The 22,867-nt window shown below is 45.5% G+C and overlaps 1 protein-coding gene across 4 annotated transcripts in view; it reads right to left on the bottom strand.

Moving 5' to 3' along the window:
- The window catches only part of SMARCC1 (SWI/SNF related, matrix associated, actin dependent regulator of chromatin subfamily c member 1), a 77,863-nt gene extending 55,734 nt beyond the window's left edge, over positions 1–22,129 (bottom strand). For 3 of the 4 annotated variants that reach the window (XM_068235301.1, XM_068235302.1, XM_068235303.1), the window contains exons 1-2: positions 21,640–22,129; positions 13,391–13,510 (exon numbers count right to left, since the gene is read on the bottom strand). In XM_068235301.1, coding sequence (XP_068091402.1) covers positions 13,391–13,510; positions 21,640–22,044 — 525 coding nt within the window. In that variant the 5' untranslated portion in view covers positions 22,045–22,129. The remainder of the gene's footprint in view (positions 1–13,390; positions 13,511–21,639) is intronic. The other variant, XM_068235304.1, reaches the window with a different exon arrangement.
- Positions 22,130–22,867: the final 738 nt, after the last annotated feature.

Genomic DNA, 22,867 nt, shown 5'->3' with positions numbered 1-22,867 from the left:
GTGTTTTCTTTATTTTTAAAAGCACTTAGCGAATGGCGGTCGCTCCGTCCAACTGCCAAAGAAGTGTGCAGCGAGCAGGGACGCTTGTCAGCATTTTTGTATTAATTAATTTGCTTAGAATGTCTTTATAAATAATAAAGGCCATGCTGAGAATCCCCCATGAAGAGATGGACTAGCCCAAAGTCTGTCAGCAATGTCAGATTTCTACTACCTACTGTAAGTGCCAGCAACATAGGAGAAAAGCAATTTATGGGTAATTTTACTCTGGAAGAAATGAACTTCTTATTTGTATGAGTTTTATATTTTAAGATTTTCGTGACAGTTCCTCTTTAAAGGGGAACTTCAGCCTAAACAAACATTACTGTCATTAAGTTACATTAGTTATGTTAGTTAGGATAGGTAATATAATTTTTTACCCACCCTGTTTTAAAAGATCAGGCAAATGTTTGTGATTCATGGGGGCAGCCATCTTTTTGGTTGAAATTAGGTGACAAGGAGCATAAGACAGTTCCAACTGTCCTTTGTCCTGATAACCCCTCCCAGCTGCACACGCTAGGCTTCAAATGTCAAATTCAAAATGTAAAAAAAAGCACCAAAACAGCAGAACGAGAACAACAACATCAGAAATCCCATCATGCTTTGCACAGCATCAGGGGAAAAATGCCCGGGCAGTTTTCTTCTGTGCAGCTAAAAATGAGGCTAGTATAAGAGAAAAAGTTCTGATGCTGTGAAACTGTTAAAGAAACACCAAGCCTTTTCAGTGCTGCGGAGTCGATTTTTAGTCTGGAGGTTCACTTTAACCACTTGATGACCCAGCCTTTACCCCCCCCTTAAGGACCAGCGCTGTATTTGCCGATCTGTGCTGGGTGGGCTCTACAGCCCCCAGCACAGATCAAACACCAGGCAGAGCGACCAGATCACCCCCCTTTTTTCCCCACTAGGGGGATGATGTGCTGGGGGGGGGGGGGGATCTGATCGCTCCTACCTGCATGTGGCTGGCGGGGGGGGGGGGGGGGGGGCACCTCAAAGCCCCCTCCACCGCAGGATTCCCCCTCTCCCTCCCCCGGAAATCCGGGGCTGCACAGGAACGGATCTGTCCTGTGCAGCCTCTAACAGGCTCCTGCCTGTCATGTGACAGCGATCCCCGGCCGCTGATTGGCCGGGGATCGCTGATCCAGTACACCGCTGCTACTGTTGCAGCGTTGTACAAATGTAAACAAAGCGGATTTCCGCTTGTGTTTACATTTAGCCTGCGAGACGCGATCGGCGGCCCGCAGGCTATTCACGGAGCCCCCCGCCGTGAATTGAAAGGAAGCAGCCGCTCGCGCGAGCTGCTGCTTCCTGATTAATTAGCATGCAGCCGGCGACGCAGATCTGCGTCGCTGGTCCTGCAGCTGCCACTTTGCCGACGCGCGGTATGAGTGCGCAGTCGGCAAGTGGTTAAGGCTGCTAGGCTTGGTTAAACCCCAGCAACACGGTGGCGTAGTGATTAGCACCCTCAACTTGCAGCAACGGGAACCCCAGTTGCAATCTCGCTATAATAAAAACTTTGGTATAGTAAACATTTGGTTATGGTAAACTACCTCTCCAGGTCCCAGCCACTCAATTATAAGTCTATGGGAGCAAAGCCTGGTATAGTAAACTCTGATATAATAAAACTTGTTATAGTAAACAAGTCCCTACATGATGCTGACTCTGCATATAGTAAACAGTGGGCGGTGCATGTGTCACTGCGACACCCATGGTCAGCTGCTCTCTTCAGGCTGGTTGCAGGGGAGTTGATGCCAGATAACATATGTAAGAAAAGAAGAATGGCACCAGCGCTGGATATACAGTACTGGACAAATAGGCAGCCTGGGGAAAATGGGGAATGTAAAGGTTTTTGCAGGACACATGCTGCAAGTCCCGCCTGCAAAGGTATCAGAGCCACTCACAGGAAGCGAGTGGCTGTCTCTATTTAGTGACGGCTGCAATTCTTAAGGAGCCCTGGATACTGTACCAGCGATTTGTCCAGCCTGGTTATGCAGTCCTAAGGTATACTTAACCTTGTAGTTCCCCAAATGTGCAAGTGCTTGTCCTGTACCGCCAATGGGAGGACAAAGTTGGTCCTTTGCAGCAGAGAATGTACCAGGGCATGCTGGGCTATTTCTAGGACAAGTGCTTGTCCTGTACAGCCAATGGGATGACAGAGCTGCTTCTGTGCAGCAGAGAATGTACCAGGGCATGCTGGGCCATTTCTAGGACAAGTGCTTGTACTGAACCTCCAATGGGAGGACAGAGCTGCTCCTGTGCAGCAGAGACAGTACCAGGGCATGCTGGGCCATTTATAGGACAATTTCCGATATAGTAAACCACTTTTCTCAGTCCCTTGGAGTTTACTATAACGAGATTATGCTGTATAGTTATATTATTCAAATGTGGCCAAAAACATCGGATTTGAATGCAAGTCCTAAAAATAACCCACAGACAAAATCCTGCAGCACCACGTCAGCAGTTCGGCCAAACACAGCTTGAAAATGGACATAGCGTTTGAAACCGCGCCTGTTGCTGTCATGGCTCTGTTATTATAACAAAGAGCTGTAACTACTGACGTGGTGCTGCAGAATTTTTTCTCTTGTAGATCCTGTGAGGTTACAGGGTCCTTTCTGCTTCGCACAAGTCCATCCCCATTTGGGCGCTTGTCTACCACAGTTACTAAAATCAACCTAGATAAATAACTAGGGGCAGCTCTGTGGCATACTAGATTGCACTCTTGCCTTGCAGTGAAAAAAACAAAAAACAACAACAGATCTATGTGGGTGTCAAAAGAATGTGAATATTTAAAGTGACACAAGCAACCCCCCCCCCCCCAAAAAAAAAACCCTTATGATATAATGAATTGTATGTGTAATACTGATAATTATTAGCACATTAGTAGCAAAGAAAAGTCATTTTTTATTTTCAGTTACATCAGTTTTTCTATAAATGCACTATTCTCCAATATTTGCAGTTTACAAATAACACTATTTTAAAGGATACCTAAAATGACATGTGACATGATGAGATAGACATGGGTACGGTATGTACAGTGCCTAGCACACAAATAACTGTGCTGTGTTCCTTTTTTTCTTTCTCTGCATGAAAGAGTTAAAGATCAGGTATGTAAGTGGCTGACTCAGTCCTGACTCAGAGAGGAAGTGACTACAGTGTAACCATGTAGTTATTTGTGTGGTAGGCACTGTACATACACATGTCTATATCATGTCACTTCGGGTATCCTTTAAATGATGTAACAGAGCAGAGCTAATGACCTTCTGAACTTTCCTGCAGTAAAACCTTAAACAAGAAACAGTGAGAGAAAGGTTAAGATAATAGAATTGCTCTCTGACTAAATTAGTCAGAGAAGCTGTTTTGCATAGATAACTGACTTCTTAAAGGACCACTATTTAAAATCATACAATTTTAAATACATGTAAACACATACAATTATGAAATACATTTATTCCAGAGTAAAATGAGACGTTAACACGCAGAGACCCAGTGTTGTAATATTACAACATCACATTTAAGGCTAAAAAAAAAAACCCTCCCCCATTCTCTTCTTTTTAAAACCTCATGTACATTACTAATAGGACCTATTGTTCAGTTCTGCAACACTATTGGATGATTGAATGTATAAATAGGTCTGTTTATTTGGCCATGAAGTCATACAACTCTGTTGCCTGCTTTGGAGTATATCATCTTGTTGTTTTGGACAGGATACATCAAGACTCAAGTAAATAAAAAGTTTGAAATATTTTTTTCTGTGATAATTAACATGTGTAGATCATGCAGATTTTGTAACATCATCAAATATACTGATATTGAGAGATTTGGAGATGGTTATTTCTATGTTGTAATTTTACAACAGTGGGTCATAGTGGTAGCAAGATTTTGTCTGCATAGTAAACTTGAGAAGGTGATAGTTTTCTTTGAGGCAAGGATGAAGGGGTTTGCATGACTAATTGAATAATTTGTCTACCTGAAAAGAGTTGTGGAATGGAAAGTGTGAAGTTGAAACATGAAACATGGACTAATGCTGGGAATACACGGGTCGATCTGGCCGATTAGCCGCCAGATCGACTCCCGCTGCGTCCCCGCTTGTCCGCGCGTGCACCCGGATCGATTCCCACTTGTCCCCGCCGGCGCTTCTTATCTCCCGCTCGATTCGCCGTTATTGTCCGGCCGCGGGTATCGAGCACGGAATCGATCCCAGCGGTGATCAGACACGTCGGATATTATCAATCGAGCCATCAGCGGCTCGATTGATAAGGGGGCATCGAGCCGTGTATGCCCAGCATTAGGGCTGGTGCACACCGAGCGGGTTTTCTCGCGTTTTTACAGCCGCTTGCGGCTGTGGAAACGCGTGGGTAATGTATTTCAATGGGGTGGATCACAGAGCGGGAGGCATTTTGCTGAAATGCATACTCCCTGGGTGAGGAATTTTTTGGATTGCGGAGGCGTTGCTGCCTCCAATGTTAAGTATAGGAAACACGCAAACCGCTTTGAAAAACGCCAGTTCAGAGCGGTTTTGCAGGTGTTTTTGTTACAGAAGCTGTTCAGTAACAGCTTTACTGTAACAATATATGAAATCTACTACACCAAAAACGCTACCCAAAAACGCAAAACACTAGGTGAAACGCTTCCTAAAAAGAAAAAGCGTTTCAAAAACCGCTAGCGTTTTGCGGATCTGCTATCGGTTTTTCGTGTGCACCAAGCCTTAATATCAAACCTGGCTGTTCCTGCCTGACAGGAAAGTCATTGGAACTTCCACAAATGCCTATCTCCTGCAGCCCTCAGACCTGCCAATACATATGGTAATTGGTGACATTTTTTATTGTTTGATGCATCCACTGTAAACAGGCACCCAATTTGTACATCACAGGGTCCTGCTTCCAGACTTCCTAACCTTTTTTTGTGCCCTGTTGTATCAACTGTTATCCCCTGTTACCACCTGTTCTTTAACAGCTAATTTAATTAGAGTTTTTGTATACCTGTGGTTAGGTGCTGGCAATTAGCTAATTTGTTTAATTTATGTATGTCTCTACCTACTGTATAGAGCCTTTAGAGTAAATTCATGGGCCAAAAGGCCATTACCCCATAACAGCTTCCTGGTCAGCACACTATTAAACTGTAATATTGCCCACTTGAGCCATAGAGAAACATGGACATTACCTTGCACATTCAGTTGTAACTGACAGCAGCTGATATATAACTGATATATAACTGACAGCAACTGGTATATTTCAGTCCTGACAATCTTGTTAGAACTGGAAGGGATCACTATAAGAAGAAAACGGTGAGCTTCTGAGAGGAAAGGTAAGGATGTAATATTCATTTGCAGCTACGTCATGTGCTTATTTTAAATAATTTTACTCAGTACAGGTTCCTGTTAAATACACCGACAGCAGAAACATAAATAACGACAGGGCAGTGCAGGCGATACTGTACTTGGAATTTACCGCCCTGACATGCCCCCTTTCTGCTTCTTGAATACTAGTTTCGGAAAATTTACCGCACAATTACCGCACGCACGATATTGACCTGCGATGTCATTCATGAATACTAACTTCCGCTACATGCTTGCGCTAAATTACCGAACGCTGGATAAAGCATTCGGAAAGCGTTCGGTAACACTTGATGAATCGAGGCCATAGTCTGGATCAAGTGGGTTTTTTTATATGATACTCATTTTTTGTATTAAATTGATAATAAAAATTAATTTTTTTCTTTATTATACTGTTATTGTGCATATACATGAACTTATGTGGGTCTTTATAAACTGTAAAGTAAAAAATAACTTAATTGTTCCTTACATGTGTTCAGAGTGTGAGTGATACTATTGAACTTCTGCTACTCTACAAGCCCAGCGTTGCAATTTTACAACATCCTCCCAAAAAGTTACTAAAATGTCAAAATAAAAAAAAAAAACACTGATTTAGGCATCACAAGCCTCCTATAACAACATGTGAAAGGTTGAAACATTTTTTTGAAGTTTTTTTCTATATTTGGGTCTCTGGGGGTTAATTAGTTTTCTCCTATGTTGCTGTCACAGTAGGTAGCAGAAATGACAGAACCGACAGGTTTTAGACTAGCCCATCTACTCATGGGGGATTCCCAGGGTTTCGTTATTTTCAAAAGCACTTCGTGAATAGCAGTTGCTCAGTCCAGCTGCCAAAAAAAAGTGTGCAGTGAGCAGGGAGGCTGGCCAGCATCATTGTATAAATCACTTTCCAGGAGTGTCTTTGTAAAGAATAAACGCTATGCTGAGAATACCCTATGGAGAGATAGATGGACTAGCTCAAAGCTTGTTGGTTCTGTCAGACTTCTACCTGCTGTAAGTGACAGCAACATAGGAGAAAAGTAATTTATGATTCATTTTACTCTGGAAGAAACATATTACTTATTTGTATGCATATATATTTATTTTAAATGTTTTTCGCGATAGTGGTCATTTAACTCTTCCTTATACAGGAAACAATAGGACTCATATCATTGCTACTAATGTTCTACTTCTTAGCTGTACTACACATACAATTCATTATATCATACGTTTATTTTCACTTCAGACTCCCTTTAATTTGACCATATACTTACATATTTGTGGACAAATGAAGTGAGAGGTAGATGGAGGCTGCCATATTTATTTATTTTTAAACAATACTAGTGGCCTGGCAGCCCTGCTTGTCTATTTGGCTGCAGAAGTGTCTGAATCTCACCAGATACAAGCATGCAGCTAATCTTGTCAGATCTGACAATGGCCTCAATTCACTAAGCTTATCTCCTGTCTTTAATAACTCTTCTAGAGTTGTTACCATGGTGATAAGGCATGTAGTATTCAGGAAACATTTTACCTCAGGCAAACCTAAAGTTAACTCTGTCTGTCTTTAAGTTAACTCTTCAATCCTTAAAATAACTCCAGAGTTAAAAGACCGGCTGTTTATTAACTGCATGTGAAAATAACTACAGAGGAGGTAAATTAACTACAGAGGAGGTAACTTAAGGAATGAAGAGATAAGATAACTCTCTCTTATGTGGAGGTAAGTTTTCTCTTGCCTTATCTCCAGCATGATATTAGTGAATTGAGGCCAATGTCAGAAACCCCTGATCTGCTGCATGCTTGTTCAGGGTCTATGGCTATAAGTATCAGCACTATAGCCAGGCAACTGGTATTGCTTAAAAGGAATCGGTCTCGCATAACGTGCCCCTAACGCAACACATGGTGGTGTTGAAGTTGGACGCCAGATTGAGCCGCGTTATGCGGCTCTTGATGCGTCCGGGATGCGTACTTTTTGACGCATGCGAATAGAACGAAAACGGCGCATGCGTCAAAAGACTGTGGAGACCACGTGATCGGAACACTCCGCATCACGTGGTCCCGCCAGCCAATCGTCGCACAAAGCGGCCGCTCCAGGAAGTAAACAGCACAGTGCAGTGCAGTGAATATTAATTAGCCGTGTGGCTAGGCACAATAGCGGACTCTCCCCTCCTCCTTTCCTGCACTGAACAAAACAGACATTACTGACCATGTGCAAACAATCTAATGCAGCTAAAACCGCATATAACGCACAGCATGCTGCACTTTCATTGACCGTGCAGCGTTACACTGTAACGCAATGTGGGCACTGTAAACAGCCCGTTGATTTTTCATTACTGTGAGTTGGGCTGCGTAACTGGCTGCTCTAACGTGCGCCTGTAACGTCCCACTGTGAAAGCAGCCTAAAGGCTCGTATCTATGCAAAATCAATGCGGCCCGGCAGGGATTGGTAACTAATTCCTTGGATGGCATTGCAGGCCCTCCAGGCTAGTGTTGTGAGCAGTTGATATACGGTAAATAGCTTGGCGTTTTTCTATGGTGAGAGAGAGGAGGCGGGGCCAGGCGCCAAAAGTCAGGTGATGCTGGGACTTTGGGACGGCAAACCAGGACGAGGCTTCTTGGGTAAATATAACTCTTACTTGCAGGCTGACGGATCTGAGCCACATAAATTAAACAAACCTCCCCTCCCCAAGAGGAATATGACTAAGGCCAGAAACCCACTAGGAGCGATTTTGAGCGCTTTGCGATTTGATTTTGACTCTTGCTAATGTAATGCTATGGGTGTGATCCCACTGGAGCGATGCAATTTTTTTAAAATAAAAATCCCCCATAGCATTACATTAGCAAGACCTTTTACAAACCACTAGCGATTAGAAAGCGCTCCTAATGGGTCTCTGGCCTAACATGCATTTTATTAGTATACATGCTCACAGTAGCATATTATTGTTTGCCAGCATCTCTGCAAGCATTTTGTATGAAGTGGTATGAATCTCAAATGTTTCTCACTGCTCTAAAAAAAGACTAAACGCTGCATAACTACTAGGAAAAGGTGTGCAAGAAGGATCCGCAAACCGAATGCTGGTAGAAAAATGCTGTGATTCTTTATTCAAAAAAATTCCACATGACATGGCAATAAAACCAGAAGGTTCAACTGACGCGTATCGGGCCTACAATCTGCCCTTAGTCATAGTTAAAAATGAACCTAGAAGGGGAAGGCTTTATGTAGGCAGGTGAGGGAACAAACTCCGCCCCATACCTCAATAAGCCTTCGCCTTAAAGGAGACACATACAAATATACTATATACGTGAATACATATACTATATACATGAATACACAGAGAATGTAAGATAATAATATCAATTAAGAAATTTATAGTATAAAAGGATAGACTGTCTAAAAACATCCCTAGAAAAGAAGCTTATATGGCCCATATCAAAAAAGGGGGAGAATCTGTTACCAAAAAGGGGGGGGGGAGGGAAAGGAGCAACTAAGCGCCAGGAGAAGGTGGAAAAGAGGAGGAAAATGGCAAAACTAATGATCATAGACTAAACTCAAATCCCAACGGGTATTGAGACCCCTTGGGGTGCGAGTATCCATTTTGTGGATCCAATATGCCTCGCGCCTTAAAAGTAATTTATAAGTATCACCACCTCTCCTGGGACTTACCACCCGTTCAACCCCCTGGAAAACAAAAGAAGAAAGATTTCCTTTGTGTACATTTTGAAAATGTTTTGAAACTGCCGATTTTTTAAAGGTGTTCCAGTTTGTGCCACAATAATGTTCAGCAATACGGGCTCTCAAATTGCGAGTAGTACACCCTACATATTGCAAATGACAAGCAGTACAAGAAATAACATAAATAACATATTTAGTATCACAATTTATGTATTGCTTGATTGGAAAATTAGTACCTGTAGCAAAAGAAACAATGGAGGAACCCTTTTTGTGACATTGACAGTAATGACAGGTTGTGAACCCGCAGGGGTAAGAACCCACTGTGGCTAACCAAGTGGGGGGGCGGGACAAGAAGGGAGACGATATGAGAGGCAAAGGGGTTCTCATCCCCAAAGATGCGGAGCTCCTCCCACCACCCCATGTATAGGTTAGCTAGGGATGGGGAAAATTTTGCCCCCATAGAAGCTCCGCATCTCTGGAGGTAGAACCCCTTTGCCTCTCATATCGTTTGGTATGGAAGATTTATAGATGATTTGCTACTGGTGTGGGGGGGTCCCCCCGGCCTCCTGGAGGATTTCCTAGCCTATGTGAATGATAATGAACTCAATCTGACATTCACTATGAGTCATCAAAATACACAAATAGATTATCTAGATTTGACTCTGACAGGGGACCGTTCACTCCACCGAGTCTCTACTAGAACATTCCGTAAACCTACAGCGGGTAACTCCATACTTCTTGCCAGTTCCTGCCACCCAGGTCATACCATTAATGCCATCCCCACAGGGGAATTCACACGGGCAGCTCGTAATTGTTCTAATCCCGATCAATTGGAGCAAGAATGTCTTTTGGTGGAAAATAGACTTAAACAAAGAGGCTATACCAAGAGACAATTGATTAGGGGACGTGCTAGAGGTACTAGCAAACCACGCAATGAACTTTTACACATTAGGGACCGGGATTGGGGTCAGGATGACAGGGTGACTTTTGTCACGGAGTACAGTCTTGAGTACAACAAGATTACAAATATTGTTAGTAAATATCTCCCGGTGCTGCACTCAGATCCCAAACTGAAGTTCATCCTGGAGAAGGGGTGCCGCTTCTCTGCTAGAAGGGCACGCACCCTTGGGTCTATCCTTTCCCCCAGTTCTTTTCAGTCTCCCTTCTTGTCCCGCCCCCCCACTTGGTTAGCCACAGTGGGTTCTTACCCCTGCGGGTTCACAACCTGTCATTACTGTCAATGTCACAAAAAGGGTTCCTCCATTGTTTCTTTTGCTACAGGTACTAATTTTCCAATCAAGCAATACATAAATTGTGATACTAAATATGTTATTTATGTTATTTCTTGTACTGCTTGTCATTTGCAATATGTAGGGTGTACTACTCGCAATTTGAGAGCCCGTATTGCTGAACATTATTGTGGCACAAACTGGAACACCTTTAAAAAATCGGCAGTTTCAAAACATTTTCAAAATGTACACAAAGGAAATCTTTCTTCTTTTGTTTTCCAGGGGGTTGAACGGGTGGTAAGTCCCAGGAGAGGTGGTGATACTTATAAATTACTTTTAAGGCGCGAGGCATATTGGATCCACAAAATGGATACTCGCACCCCAAGGGGTCTCAATACCCGTTGGGATTTGAGTTTAGTCTATGATCATTAGTTTTGCCATTTTCCTCCTCTTTTCCACCTTCTCCTGGCGCTTAGTTGCTCCTTTCCCTCCCCCCCCCCCCTTTTTGGTAACAGATTCTCCCCCTTTTTTGATATGGGCCATATAAGCTTCTTTTCTAGGGATGTTTTTAGACAGTCTATCCTTTTATACTATAAATTTCTTAATTGATATTATCTTACATTCTCTGTGTATTCATGTATATAGTATATGTATTCACGTATATAGTATATTTGTATGTGTCTCCTTTAAGGCGAAGGCTTATTGAGGTATGGGGCGGAGTTTGTTCCCTCACCTGCCTACATAAAGCCTTCCCCTTCTAGGTTCATTTTTAACTATGACTAAGGGCAGATTGTAGGCCCGATACGCGTCAGTTGAACCTTCTGGTTTTATTGCCATGTCATGTGGAATTTTTTTGAATAAAGAATCACAGCATTTTTCTACCAGCATTCGGTTTGCGGATCCTTCTTGCACATCTGTGAATTGGTTTGGCTGTCCTGGTCCTGCACCTGCTGGTTTGAATAGAGGGGGTAGAGCGTTTTGAACTTTTCTATTGCTACTAGGAAAAGGGGGGCAGAGAGGCTTCTCTTTGATCTGCAAATCGTAAACCGCACATTTCAATTAGTTTAACTGGAAGAGTTAATAACCCAAAGTTATTTTATGCCAGTATTTTCCATTCTTAGAAGTTCTTGTGTTTCTTATCTTTCAGAGCAGAGATTACATTTTGACTCATTCCAAAACTGAAAAGCTAGGCTTGAAGATTAAACAAGTCATGTGACTGATGTTTAAGTGATGGTCCTAGGTGATTAAAAAACAAAAACCTACTTATTTGGGGCTTCCTCCAGCCTCTGGCAGCTGTCCTATGCCCTTGCTACAGCTTTGGTGGCTCCCAGTCCCCTCTGGTGCGGATGCCGGCCTCGCCAGGTCGGCATCTGCTTGCGCTTCACCATGCGGCTCACTGAGTCGCACTGACGTCATCCGGAATGTACCGCGCAGGCACTGTACAATCTGGATGATGTCAGCGTGAGTACCTGAGCCACATGCAAGAGCGCAAGTTGGCCTCTTGTACCGGACAGGACCCCAGGCCACCTGCGGCGAGGGCACAGGATGGTGGCTGCCAGAGGCTGGGGAAGCCCCAGGTAAGTAGATTTTTGTTTTTTAATCACCTTGGACCATCACTTCAAAATCTGATGCATTCAGCTTCCACACCGAGAAATGTCCTACTGAACTTTATATATCTCGATCAAACTATGAGGAGTTCACACAGCCACACAGACGGTTTATGGCCTCAGATTAGTTTTCAGTAGAGCTGCTCCTACATCTCTCAGAATAGACAGTTTATTCATGTAAATCAGATTATAGGGCGCATATCATTCATTGTAACCAGCAAGCACAGGGCACATACCACTCGGACATGGAGCTCTCACCTGGATCAACCTTTTGAGAATATAAAATTGGAATGCAGGCAAGTTCTAAGTAGGATTGGACATTTTATCAACACAAATCTAACGCGTCATCCCGTCATTACAAAACACTGCAGTGTGTCTACTTCCTGCTTTCATGGAAGCAGACAAAGGGTTAACATCCTGTGTTTACATGTTAGCTGTATCTACTGAATTTCTGTGCTGACAGCTGAGAGATCAAATTACACTTGTAATTGCTTGCACATGGGGGGGGGGATTAACCAGGCTAAACTCTCTAAAAACATACAGGGTGCAATTATGTCCATGTTCCTTGTGTCCTTTGCAAGAGTTCAGGTCCACTTACAGGTCTGGGACCCACCACTACAGATTGCAATCGCTCAGTGATTCTTCCTACTGATTTGTAAAGCGATTTCAGCATCCTGCCAGTTCTTATAGTGATTTTAGTGATTGCAAAAGCGATTTGCAGTTTTGAAGTTCTGCAAGGGATTTTGGGTAAGCTGGTGGTTTCTCGGAAATTCAAGCACTGCAAAATCGCATTGAAAAGCGATTTTGCATCGATGATTTACTTAACATTGAATCACAATCATTAGCAAAATGGTGCAGGCAGGAGAGACTGCAGTCTAGCCAAATCACAATCGCTCCAGTGGACTCACCTACTCCTACTTTCAATAAATCGATTTTTTAAAATTGGCAGCAATCCCAAAGTGTTGCTGAAAGCGCTCTAGTCTGTCCTAGACCAAACACACTTAACCCATTAACACTTCAATAGCGTTAGCTTATTTGAGATAAGTCTGCTGCTTTTGACCTCAGTAGGCTGAACTCAATAGGCTGTAAATTCTTGGAATGCTTTGATCTCTCTCTACTAGCAGAAAACATAGAAACTGAAAACAGACATCCTCAAGTATTGTCTCACACTGCCCCCTAGTGACAAGTGGTCATAAATACACATTACAGCAGTTCTAATTAGAAGCAGGGAAATGTAATAAATAAATAAAAAAAAGTGCTAAAATAAATTGGCTTGGAGCACTTGCAAGACTCTAATTTGGCACTAAATGGTTGAATGACATCTTCTGGGGAACAAGAAGCAAGCAGAACATGGATATAGATCACATCCACACTTTATTCTATCTTTGAGTAATACAATGCCATATTTGGAAGGAAAGACTCTCCTGCTTCTCTTCCTCGCAATGACACAGCCATCTACTCGCTCTGTAGATGAGCTCCCTATCCAGCTGAAGTGTGATCTCTGGGGGGGCGATAAAGAGCTTCCGCAGAAGCCGGGACTCACAGGCAGCTTGGTGAAGGCCGGGTTGGTGACGTGACGTCCAAAAGCATCTTCCTGGAACTGCAGCAGCTGGGAGACGAGGACAGCCAGGGCCTTGTTGGTAGGAGAATCAGCCTGGACATACTGCAAAGAGGAGACAAGGCATCAGTCAAAGGCTCTACGAGGTCTGACAGTAATCATACACTGAAGGAGGAAGGAATCAAGGCCCGAGAGAGGACACACCCCCTCCTCCACCAAACAGAGCTCATACTGGAGCAAACAGGCACTATAGAGGGAGCCTGAACCAAGTACAATTATTTAAAATAAACATGATGTACCTGCACATGAATATTACATACTTACCCCACCGTCAAGCTCAGCGTTTTCTTATGCCGTGCATACACAGCTCGTTTCTTGTGCCAGATCGAGCCAGTGGCTCGATGCCGGCGTATCCCCGCTCTTCCGCGCAGATCAATTGCCGCTCGTCCCCGCCGGCGCTTCCTTATCACTGCTCGATTCCCTGCCATTGTCCGCCAGCGGGAATCGAGCGCCTTAATCGGGCTAGCTGAATATTATCAGCTGGTCGATGCACGGTACAGAAACGTACTGTGTATCCCCAGCATTAAAGAGAACCTGAACTGAAAATAAAAAGTCAAAATAACCATACACATGTTATACTTACCTCCCGTGTTGTCTACTCCTCAATCTCTTGCTCCTGTCCTGCATCCCATTTGTCCACTGATCAATGGAATTCTCCTTCCTCCATTTTAAAAATAGCCATTACAGCTTCCTAGTCAGCACACTTTTCAACTGTAATATCACCCACTTGAGCCATAGGGGAAACATGGACATTACCTTGCACATTCAGTTGTAACTGACAGCTGCTGATGTATAACTGACAAACAACTGGTATATTTCAGTTCTGGCAAAATATTGTCAGAACTGGAAGAGATCACTGCAAGAAAAAAAAATGGAAACCTGAGAGGAACCGACGGTGAGGTTAGTATGTAATATTTATTTACAGCTACGTCATGTGTTTATTTAAAATAATTGTACTTACTACAGGTTTCCTTTAAAAATGATTCTTTCCAGTTCGGACGAGATTTTGTCAGAAATGAAATATCAGTTTCTGTCAGTTATATATCAGTTGCTGTCAGTTATAACGGAAAGGACAACTGATGAGCAAGGTAATGTCATGTTTTCCTATGGCTCAAGTGGGTGATATTACAATTTAACAGTGTGCTGAGCAGGAAGCTGTTATTGGGTAATGGCCATTTTCAAAATTGGGAATGGAGAATTCCATTGATCACAGGAGACAAAGAGGAGAAAGAGATTGATGAGCAGACTACATGGGAGGCACGTATGACGTGTGTATGTTTAGTTTGACTTAATTTGCATTTCAGGTTTTCTTTAAAGGGATACTGTAGGGGGGGTCAGGGGAAAATGAGTTGAACTTACCCGGGGCTTCTAACGGTCCCCCGCAGACATCCTGTGTTGGCGCAGCCACTCACCAATGCTCCGGCCCCGCCTCCGGTTCACTTCTGGAATTTCAGACTTTAAAGTCTGAAAACCACTGCGCCTGCGTTGCCGTGTCCTCGATCCCGCTGATGTCATCAAGAGCGCACAGCGCAGGCCCAGTATGGTCTGTGTCTGCGCAGTACACTCCTGGTGACATCAGCGGGAGCGAGGACACGGGCGTGCAGGCGCAGTGGTTTTCTGACTTTAAAGTCAGAAATTCCAGAAGTGAACTGGAGGCGGGGCCGGAGCATCGGTGAGTGGCTGCGCCAACATAGGATGTCTGCGGGGGACCATTAGAAGCCCCGGGTAAGTTCAACTCATTTTCCCCTGACCCCCCTACAGTATCCCTTTAACTATCCGGGGACCGCCTATTGCCAAGTCCTGGGGCCACCTGCGCGATCTCCTGCTCGGGGGGTGGAGCTCAGCCCCGCCTTCAGTCTCCGAGCGGTGATTGTTAAGATGGCAAAACCGCCGTCTTTTCACTAAGTGTGGCGCTGTGATCAGCAGCAGCGCTGTACTGGGGACAACCGTGTGACACTGCTGTATCCCTGGGGGACAAGAGAGCGATCGGCTCTCATAGGCAGAAGCCTATGACAGCCGATCGCCAGGATTGACCGGCTGGGGTTTGTAAAAAAAAAAAAAAAAAAAAAAAAGACAGACAGTAAAAAAACAAACAAAAACACTCAAATATTTTAAAATAAACTGGGGGCGATCAGACCCCATCAACAGGAAGCTCTGTTGGTGGGGGGGGGGGGGGGAAATCACTTGTGTGCTGTGTTGTGCGGCCCCGCAGCCTGGCCTTAAAGCTGCAGTGGCCATTTTATTAACCTGCCTGGCGTTCTATTAAGATCGCCAGGCAGGCTGCGGGAGGGTTTTTTTTTAATAAAAAAAAAACTATTTCATGCAGCCAACTGAAAGTTGGCTGCATGAAAGCCCACTAGAGGGCGCTCCGGAGGCGATCTTCCGATCGCCTCCGGCGCCCAGAATAAACAAGGAAGGCCGCAATGAGCGGCCTTCCTTGTTTTGCTTATATCGTCGCCATAGCGACGAGCGGAGTGACGTCATCGACGTCAGCCGACGTCGTGACGTCAGCCGCCTCCGATCCAGCCCTTAGCGCTGGCCGGAACTTTTTGTTCCGGCTGCGCAGGGCTCAGGCGGCTAGGGGGGCCCTCTTTCGCCGCTGCTCGCGGCGAATCGCCGCAGAGCGGCGGCGATCAGGCAGCACACGCGGCTGGCAAAGTGCCGGCTGCGTGTGCTGCTTTTTATTTCAGCCAAATCGGCCCAGCAGGGCCTGAGCGGCAGCCTCCGGCGGTACTGGACGAGCTGAGCTCGTCCAGACCGCCCAGCAGGTTAATAATGTGCCTGGTCTTTAGGGGGGTTTACCATTGTGGTCCTCAAGCGGTTAAAGAGCACCTGGGAAAAGTGCCTTATTTAAATACAGAGGCTTCCAACATCCCTCTCTTGCCTCCACTGAGCAAACACTGCACCCACCAACCACATCTTCAGCAGGAGCACGTTGAGAGGTGCTTGTGGTTGGGCTCCTGCCCATGAATGAGCAGTCCGCTCACACCTGCACAGTAGCATGGACCCGTTTGGGCTCTGCTTTCTCCGCCGAGCGGCTGTGTGATATTGCGCACCGTGGCTGTGCTCGTTCATACACGGAAGCGTGGCCACGGACACTCCACTGCTGGATCTGTGGTCGAGGAGGATGTGGATGATCCAGAGTGCAGGCTACCGTTTTTGCCCTGCACCCACCACCGCCACCTTTGATATGGTAGGACATCCTCCTCTTGCAACTGTTTGAATATACAAGATGTTTGCACATGACGATTTTTCTACAGATGATGATTTTTGTACGTCACAATTTTTGATACAGCAATTGAGATTTTATTCACAATCAGAAACACCATTAAATCAGTTATTACTGCAGTGCCTGATTCAACTGTTTTTCTTTTCTGATGCTGATCCAATGTGTATGTTTCGCCATTTTAGTCATAAGCACGCAGTATCTGTTACAATATCAAGGTGGCTTATAGAACATCCGTCCATCCTTTCTCCCAGTAACACGGCTAGAGACTCTGTAGTGCCGGCAACCTATCACTTTTTGAGTTGAAACCATTATTTATACTGTGTCCAAATCCAGAATTATTTGAAAGTAAAACAAAGCCGCCTTTCCATCCAAAAATCAGATCGGACTGGATTTTGCAGCATTCTGGAAATTGCAAGGTCATCGATTATAGCTGTAATCAAGATGCCACTTTTCCACTGTGGCAATCGCGCGCAACACATTTACCTAGGAGCAATTATATTGCAGTTGTCCTGTGATAGCGGTCTATGGGAGCACATGAAAAGTGCACAGCAATTGCGGTATCATGCAAACTTTCTACCATATTCCCCAATGCAGCCTGAAGCCCCGACCTCATCTTCCAAAGATTGCACATGACGATTGCACTTTAAATCCTGCCACATGGAACATTTAGAGAAGGTTGCAAATTGCGAACGCTGTTGCGATTTGCAGTGGAAAGGGGTTCTAAGACCTTGTTTACACTACACAACACAGGTGGCCGTGCGCTGTACATCAACAAACGGCCCAGTGTGTGGCTCCGCACTGCAGTGACAGTACGGAGATGTAAACCCAAATGCATGTGGCAGTGCATTATCGAAATGCACAAGAGGGAACACCAGACAGTGGAATCTTCTGAAGTCCTTGCGTGACACACAGCAAACACGCAGCTGAAACGCACACAGCAGTGCGTCTGTGGAAACGAGCCCTAAATTATTTATCCACACATGCCTGAACGTATAACACGTAACTTACAAAGACATTTGACTTATAGACATTCTGTCTAAAGGGAGCAATTTTGTACTGTAGGGGACACAGTTTGCCATATTTTGTAACAGGCATGGGTATAGAAATCACAGTATAGAGCTCAACATACTTTCCTTAAAGGAATACTGTAGGGGGTGGGGGTCGGGGGAAAATGAGTTGAACTTACCCAGGGCTTCCAATGGTCCCCCGCAGACATCCTGTGCCCGCGCAGCCACTCACCGATGCTCCGGCCCCGCCTCCGGTTCGCTTCTGGAATTCAGACTTTAAAGTCTGAAAACCACTGCGCCTGTGTTGCTGTGTCCTCACTCCCGTTGATATCACCAGGCGTGTACTGCGCAGACACAGACCATACTGGGCCTGCGCAGTACGCTCCTGGTGACATCAGCGGGATCGAGGACACGGCAACACAGGCGCAGTGGTTTTCAGACTTTAAAGTCTGAATTCCAGAAGTGAACCGGAGGCGGGGCCTGAGCATCGGTGAGTGGCTGCGCGGGCACAGGATGTCTGCGGGGGACCATTAGAAGCCCCGGGTAAGTTCAACTCATTTTCCCCCGACCCCCCTACAGTATCCCTTTAACCACCCAGGAGATCTTGCAGCAAAAACTTTAAAAAAAACGTTAATGACGAGCTGAGCTCGTCCATACCGACAGTTAGATCTCCTGTTTCTCTGCCCCGCAGGCTGCATTTTTTTCTCATCAGAGGGATTCCCCAGGATGGCTGGATGCCTGTCTGCATGCTGTGGGTAGAGATCTGTGCTACCCCAGCGTGCAGAACAAGCATCCAACCACCCTAGGGAATCCCTGGGCAGCAGATCGGCTGGCAGAAAATGTGCGGGGGTTGCCCCTTGTATGCGGCAGATCCCCCTCTGTGCGGGAGGATCCCCCTTTGATGCGGCTGCTGTGCAGGGGGGGGGGGGGAAATCTCTCCCCACGTCTTAGCCAGTTGAGTAAATAGATCTAATCACCCAATGGTTCTCTCCAGCGACGGCTGCGGCGCACACCCTCCTTCATCTCCGAAGTCCCGGTCTCTGAACATTTACATTAGGAGGCTTGGTGACATCACATCTGGCTACCTATAAATCTGACTAACACCTGGCTCACTATATACCTGGCTATATACCTGGCTATACATCAGGCTAATTATACCTGGCTATACATCTGGCTAACTATACATCTGGATCGTATACTCGCCATTGGCGTGCTGATCCCTCGTTGCGTACCTCCGATAGCTCCCCTAGTGCCTTCTTCACATGTCCCCCGTTGATTGGCGTCGATGACACCAGGGTCACACAGCGTCAGCATCTCACAGCAAACCTTTTTTTATTGAATTCAATACAATAACCTGTATTGAATTCAATATTAATAAAAAAAAACTGATTGCAAAAAAAATGGTTAAAAATTATTGGAAATTGATACACTTCTTGCACGGAAATCCTGGGGAAAATTAATGCCAGGGTGGCTACAGAGGTTCTGTGGAGGGTATTAAAAACAAAAACCAGACACTTTCCTGGGGCTTCTATTGGCCCCCTGCAGCTGTCATGTCCCACGCCATCCTCCTTGATACTTACTCGGGGCTTCCTCCAGCCCCATAAGCATGCAAGTCCCACGGCATCCTCCCGCAGTCTGCCGTTCAGCCGCGATCATCCCTGGTGACAGCCCCAGTAACAGGTTCAGTCAAGTCGGTACCTTATGCACATGCGTGGTCGTATCAAATCTATTGCTTAATCCGTCCCTGGTTTACTTCACTATAAAGCTTCTACCTCCTTGTAGAGGCATTGGTATAGAGCTCACTGTACCACCATGTAAGAGGCCACAGTATAGAGATCACAGTATAGAACTTGCAGTAACAGGCAACGGCATAGAGATCACAGTATAGAGGCTCATTGGCTCCTAAAGTTCCAGGCTTTGGTATAGAAATCACAGTATAGAGCTCATTGAATCTTGCAGTAACAGGCAATGGCATAGAGATCACAGTATAGAACTCATTAGATCTTGCAGTGCTAGGCCTTGGTATAGAGATCACAGTATAGAACTCATTGGAACTTGCAGTACCAGGCCTTGGTATAGAGATCACAGTATAGAACTCATTGGATCTTGCAGTACCAGGCCTTGGTATAGAGATCACAGTATAGAAGTCGTTGGATCTTGCAGTACCAGGCCTTGGTATAGAGATCACAGTATAGAAGTCGTTGGATCTTGCAGTACCAGGCCTTGGTATAGAGATCACAGTATAGAACTCATTGGATCTTGCAGTACCAGGCCTTGGTATAGAGATCCCAGTAAAGAACTCATTGGATCTTGCAGTACCAGGCCTTGGTATAGAGCTCACAGTATAGAACTCATTGGATCTTGCAGTACCAGGCCTTGGTATAGAGATCACAGTATAGAACTCATTGGATCTTGCAGTACCAGGCCTTGGTATAGAGATCACAGTATAGAACTCATTGGATCTTGCAGTACCAGGCCTTGGTATAGAGATCACAGCATAGAACTCATTGGATCTTGCAATACCAGGCCTTTGTGTAGAGATCACAGTATAAAGCTCAATGGTTCTTGCAGTACCAGGCATTGGTATAGAGATCACCATAGAACCATGAAACAGGCCTTGGTATAGAGATCACAGTATAGATCTCAATTGATCTTGCAGTGCCAGGCTTTGGTATAAAGATCACAGTATAGAACTCATTGGATCTTGCAGTACCAGGCCTTGGTATAGAGATCACAGAATAGAACTTATTGGATCTTGCAGTACCAGGCCTTGGTGTAGAGATCACAGTATAGAGCTCAATGGTTCTTGCAGTACCAGGCATTGGTATAGAGATAACAGTATAGATCTCATTGGATCTTGCAGTGCCAAGCTTTGTTATAGAGATCACAGTATAGAACTCATTGGATCTTGCAGTACCAGGCCTTGGTATAGAGATCACAGTATAGAAGTCGTTGGATCTTGCAGTACCAGGCCTTGGTATAGAGATCACAGTATAGAACTCATTGGATCTTGCAGTACCAGGCCTTGGTATAGAGATCGCAGTATAGAACTCATTGGATCTTGCAGTACCAGGCCTTGGTATAGAGATCACTGTAAAGAACTAATTGGATCTTGCAGTACCAGGCCTTGGTATAGAGATCACAGCATAGAACTCATTGGATCTTGCAATACCAGGCCTTTGTGTAGAGATCACAGTATAGAGCTCAATGGTTCTTGCAGTACCAGGCATTGGTATAGAGATCACCATAGAACCATGAAACAGGCCTTGGTATAGAGATCACAGTATAGATCTCAATTGATCTTGCAGTGCCAGGCTTTGGTATAAAGATCACAGTATAGAACTCATTGGATCTTGCAGTACCAGGCCTTGGCATAGAGATCACAGAATAGAACTCATTGGATCTTGCAGTACCAGGCCTTGGTGTAGAGATCACAGTATAGAGCTCAATGGTTCTTGCAGTACCAGGCCTTGGTATAGAGATCACAGTATATAACGCATTAGATCTTGCAGTACCAGGCCTTGGTATAGAGATCACAGTATAGAACTCATTGGATCTTGCAGTACCAGGCCTTGGTATAGAGATCACAGTATAGAACTCATTGGATCTTGCAGTACCAGGCCTTGGTATAGAGATCACAGTATAGAACTCATTGGATCTTGTAGTACCAGGCCTTGGTATAGAGATCACAGTATAGAACTCATTGGATCTTGTAGTACCAGGCCTTGGTATAGAGATCACAGTATAGAACTCATTGGATCTTGTAGTACCAGGCCTTGGTATAGAGATCACAGTATAGAACTCATTGGATCTTGTAGTACCAGGCCTTGGTATAGAGATCACCATAGATCCATGGTAAAGGCCTTGGTACAGAGATCACAGTATAGATCTCATTAGATCCTGCAGTAATAGAGATCATACTATAGAGCTCCTCGTACCTTCTTGTAGCTGCGGGCGAGCCAGGCCCGGACGGGCTCCAGCTGGCTGGCGGTCTCGGTGCTCTCCCAGTATTTGGCGACTGGGCCTCCGTCCTTCTTGCGAGCCTGGCAGAGAGATGCGGCGGCCTCTTCCTCCGCTCCATCCCCGTCTTCTTCCTCCTCTTCCTCCGGCTCCTCATCCTCTTCTCCGTCCTCCTCCTCTTCCTCCTCCGGCTCCCGCCTCGGGGTCTCCTCCCGCCGCGAGTACTGCCTGCTCTCCTCCGCAGCCGCCGCCACTACCGCCGCCGCTCCTCCCCTCCGCCGCCTGCGCTGCCGCGACCCCGCCGACCTGCCGCCCTCCCCGCCGCTACTGCTGCCATTACACCCGCCGCCCGGCGCCACAACGCCGACCTGCCTTTGTTTCATGGCGCCGCCTGATTCACTGGCCGCCGGGGAATGAGGCTGTGCGAGGAGGCCGCAGGAGACACGCCCCTTTTCTGCCAATCATTAGTGTTGTCCGGATCATGAACGATTCGGATCTTTGATCCGAATCTATTTTATGAGTCGATCATCCGAATCATCAAAATGAACGATTCGGATCGCAAAAGGGGCGGGGCCAGGAGCGACACGCCCCCTCTCAGCGGGCAGCGGGGTCCTGGAAGCAGGGATCGCTCTGTTGGATGGAAGCCAGCCTTGCAGGGAGACAGGTAGATGAGAGAGAGGGGACATGGGTGCCACTGCCAGATATGTGTAGAGCACACATACTGGCTGCAATGTGCTGCCCATTATAGGCTGTCTCTGTTCCGTAGTGCTGCACAGTGATCACATTGGAAGCTTTTGGCTCAGCACAGCTCAGTAACTTTGCAGACACTGTGATTGAAAGGCAATATAATCCTCCTGCACTCGGCACTAAACAGCTGCACTTATCTTCTGGGAATGCTTTCTTTCACTGTGCGACCTTTTCTTTCAAAGTGTACAGATGAACATATAGGTGAAATATATGACATAAAGCATATGACTTCAGCATGTGGGTATTGTGTGCAAACATTTCTGCTCTCTGCTCGTCCCTCCTCTCATCTCTGTCCACTCCCTGCCCTCTGTCCATCTTCTCCCCTTCTCTGTGTGTCCATCCCCCTCCCCTTCTCCTGTCCACAGACCTGTCCTGCTGTTCATTTCACCCCCGAATGCTTCCAGTAGTAAAATGATCCGAGATTCGGATCAAAGATCCGGATCTCTTCAATGATCCGAT

The sequence above is a fragment of the Hyperolius riggenbachi genome, chromosome 5 (assembly GCF_040937935.1).
Source record: "Hyperolius riggenbachi isolate aHypRig1 chromosome 5, aHypRig1.pri, whole genome shotgun sequence".
Classification (NCBI taxonomy): domain Eukaryota; kingdom Metazoa; phylum Chordata; class Amphibia; order Anura; family Hyperoliidae; genus Hyperolius; species Hyperolius riggenbachi.
This window is presented reverse-complemented; position numbering and strand designations above follow the sequence as displayed.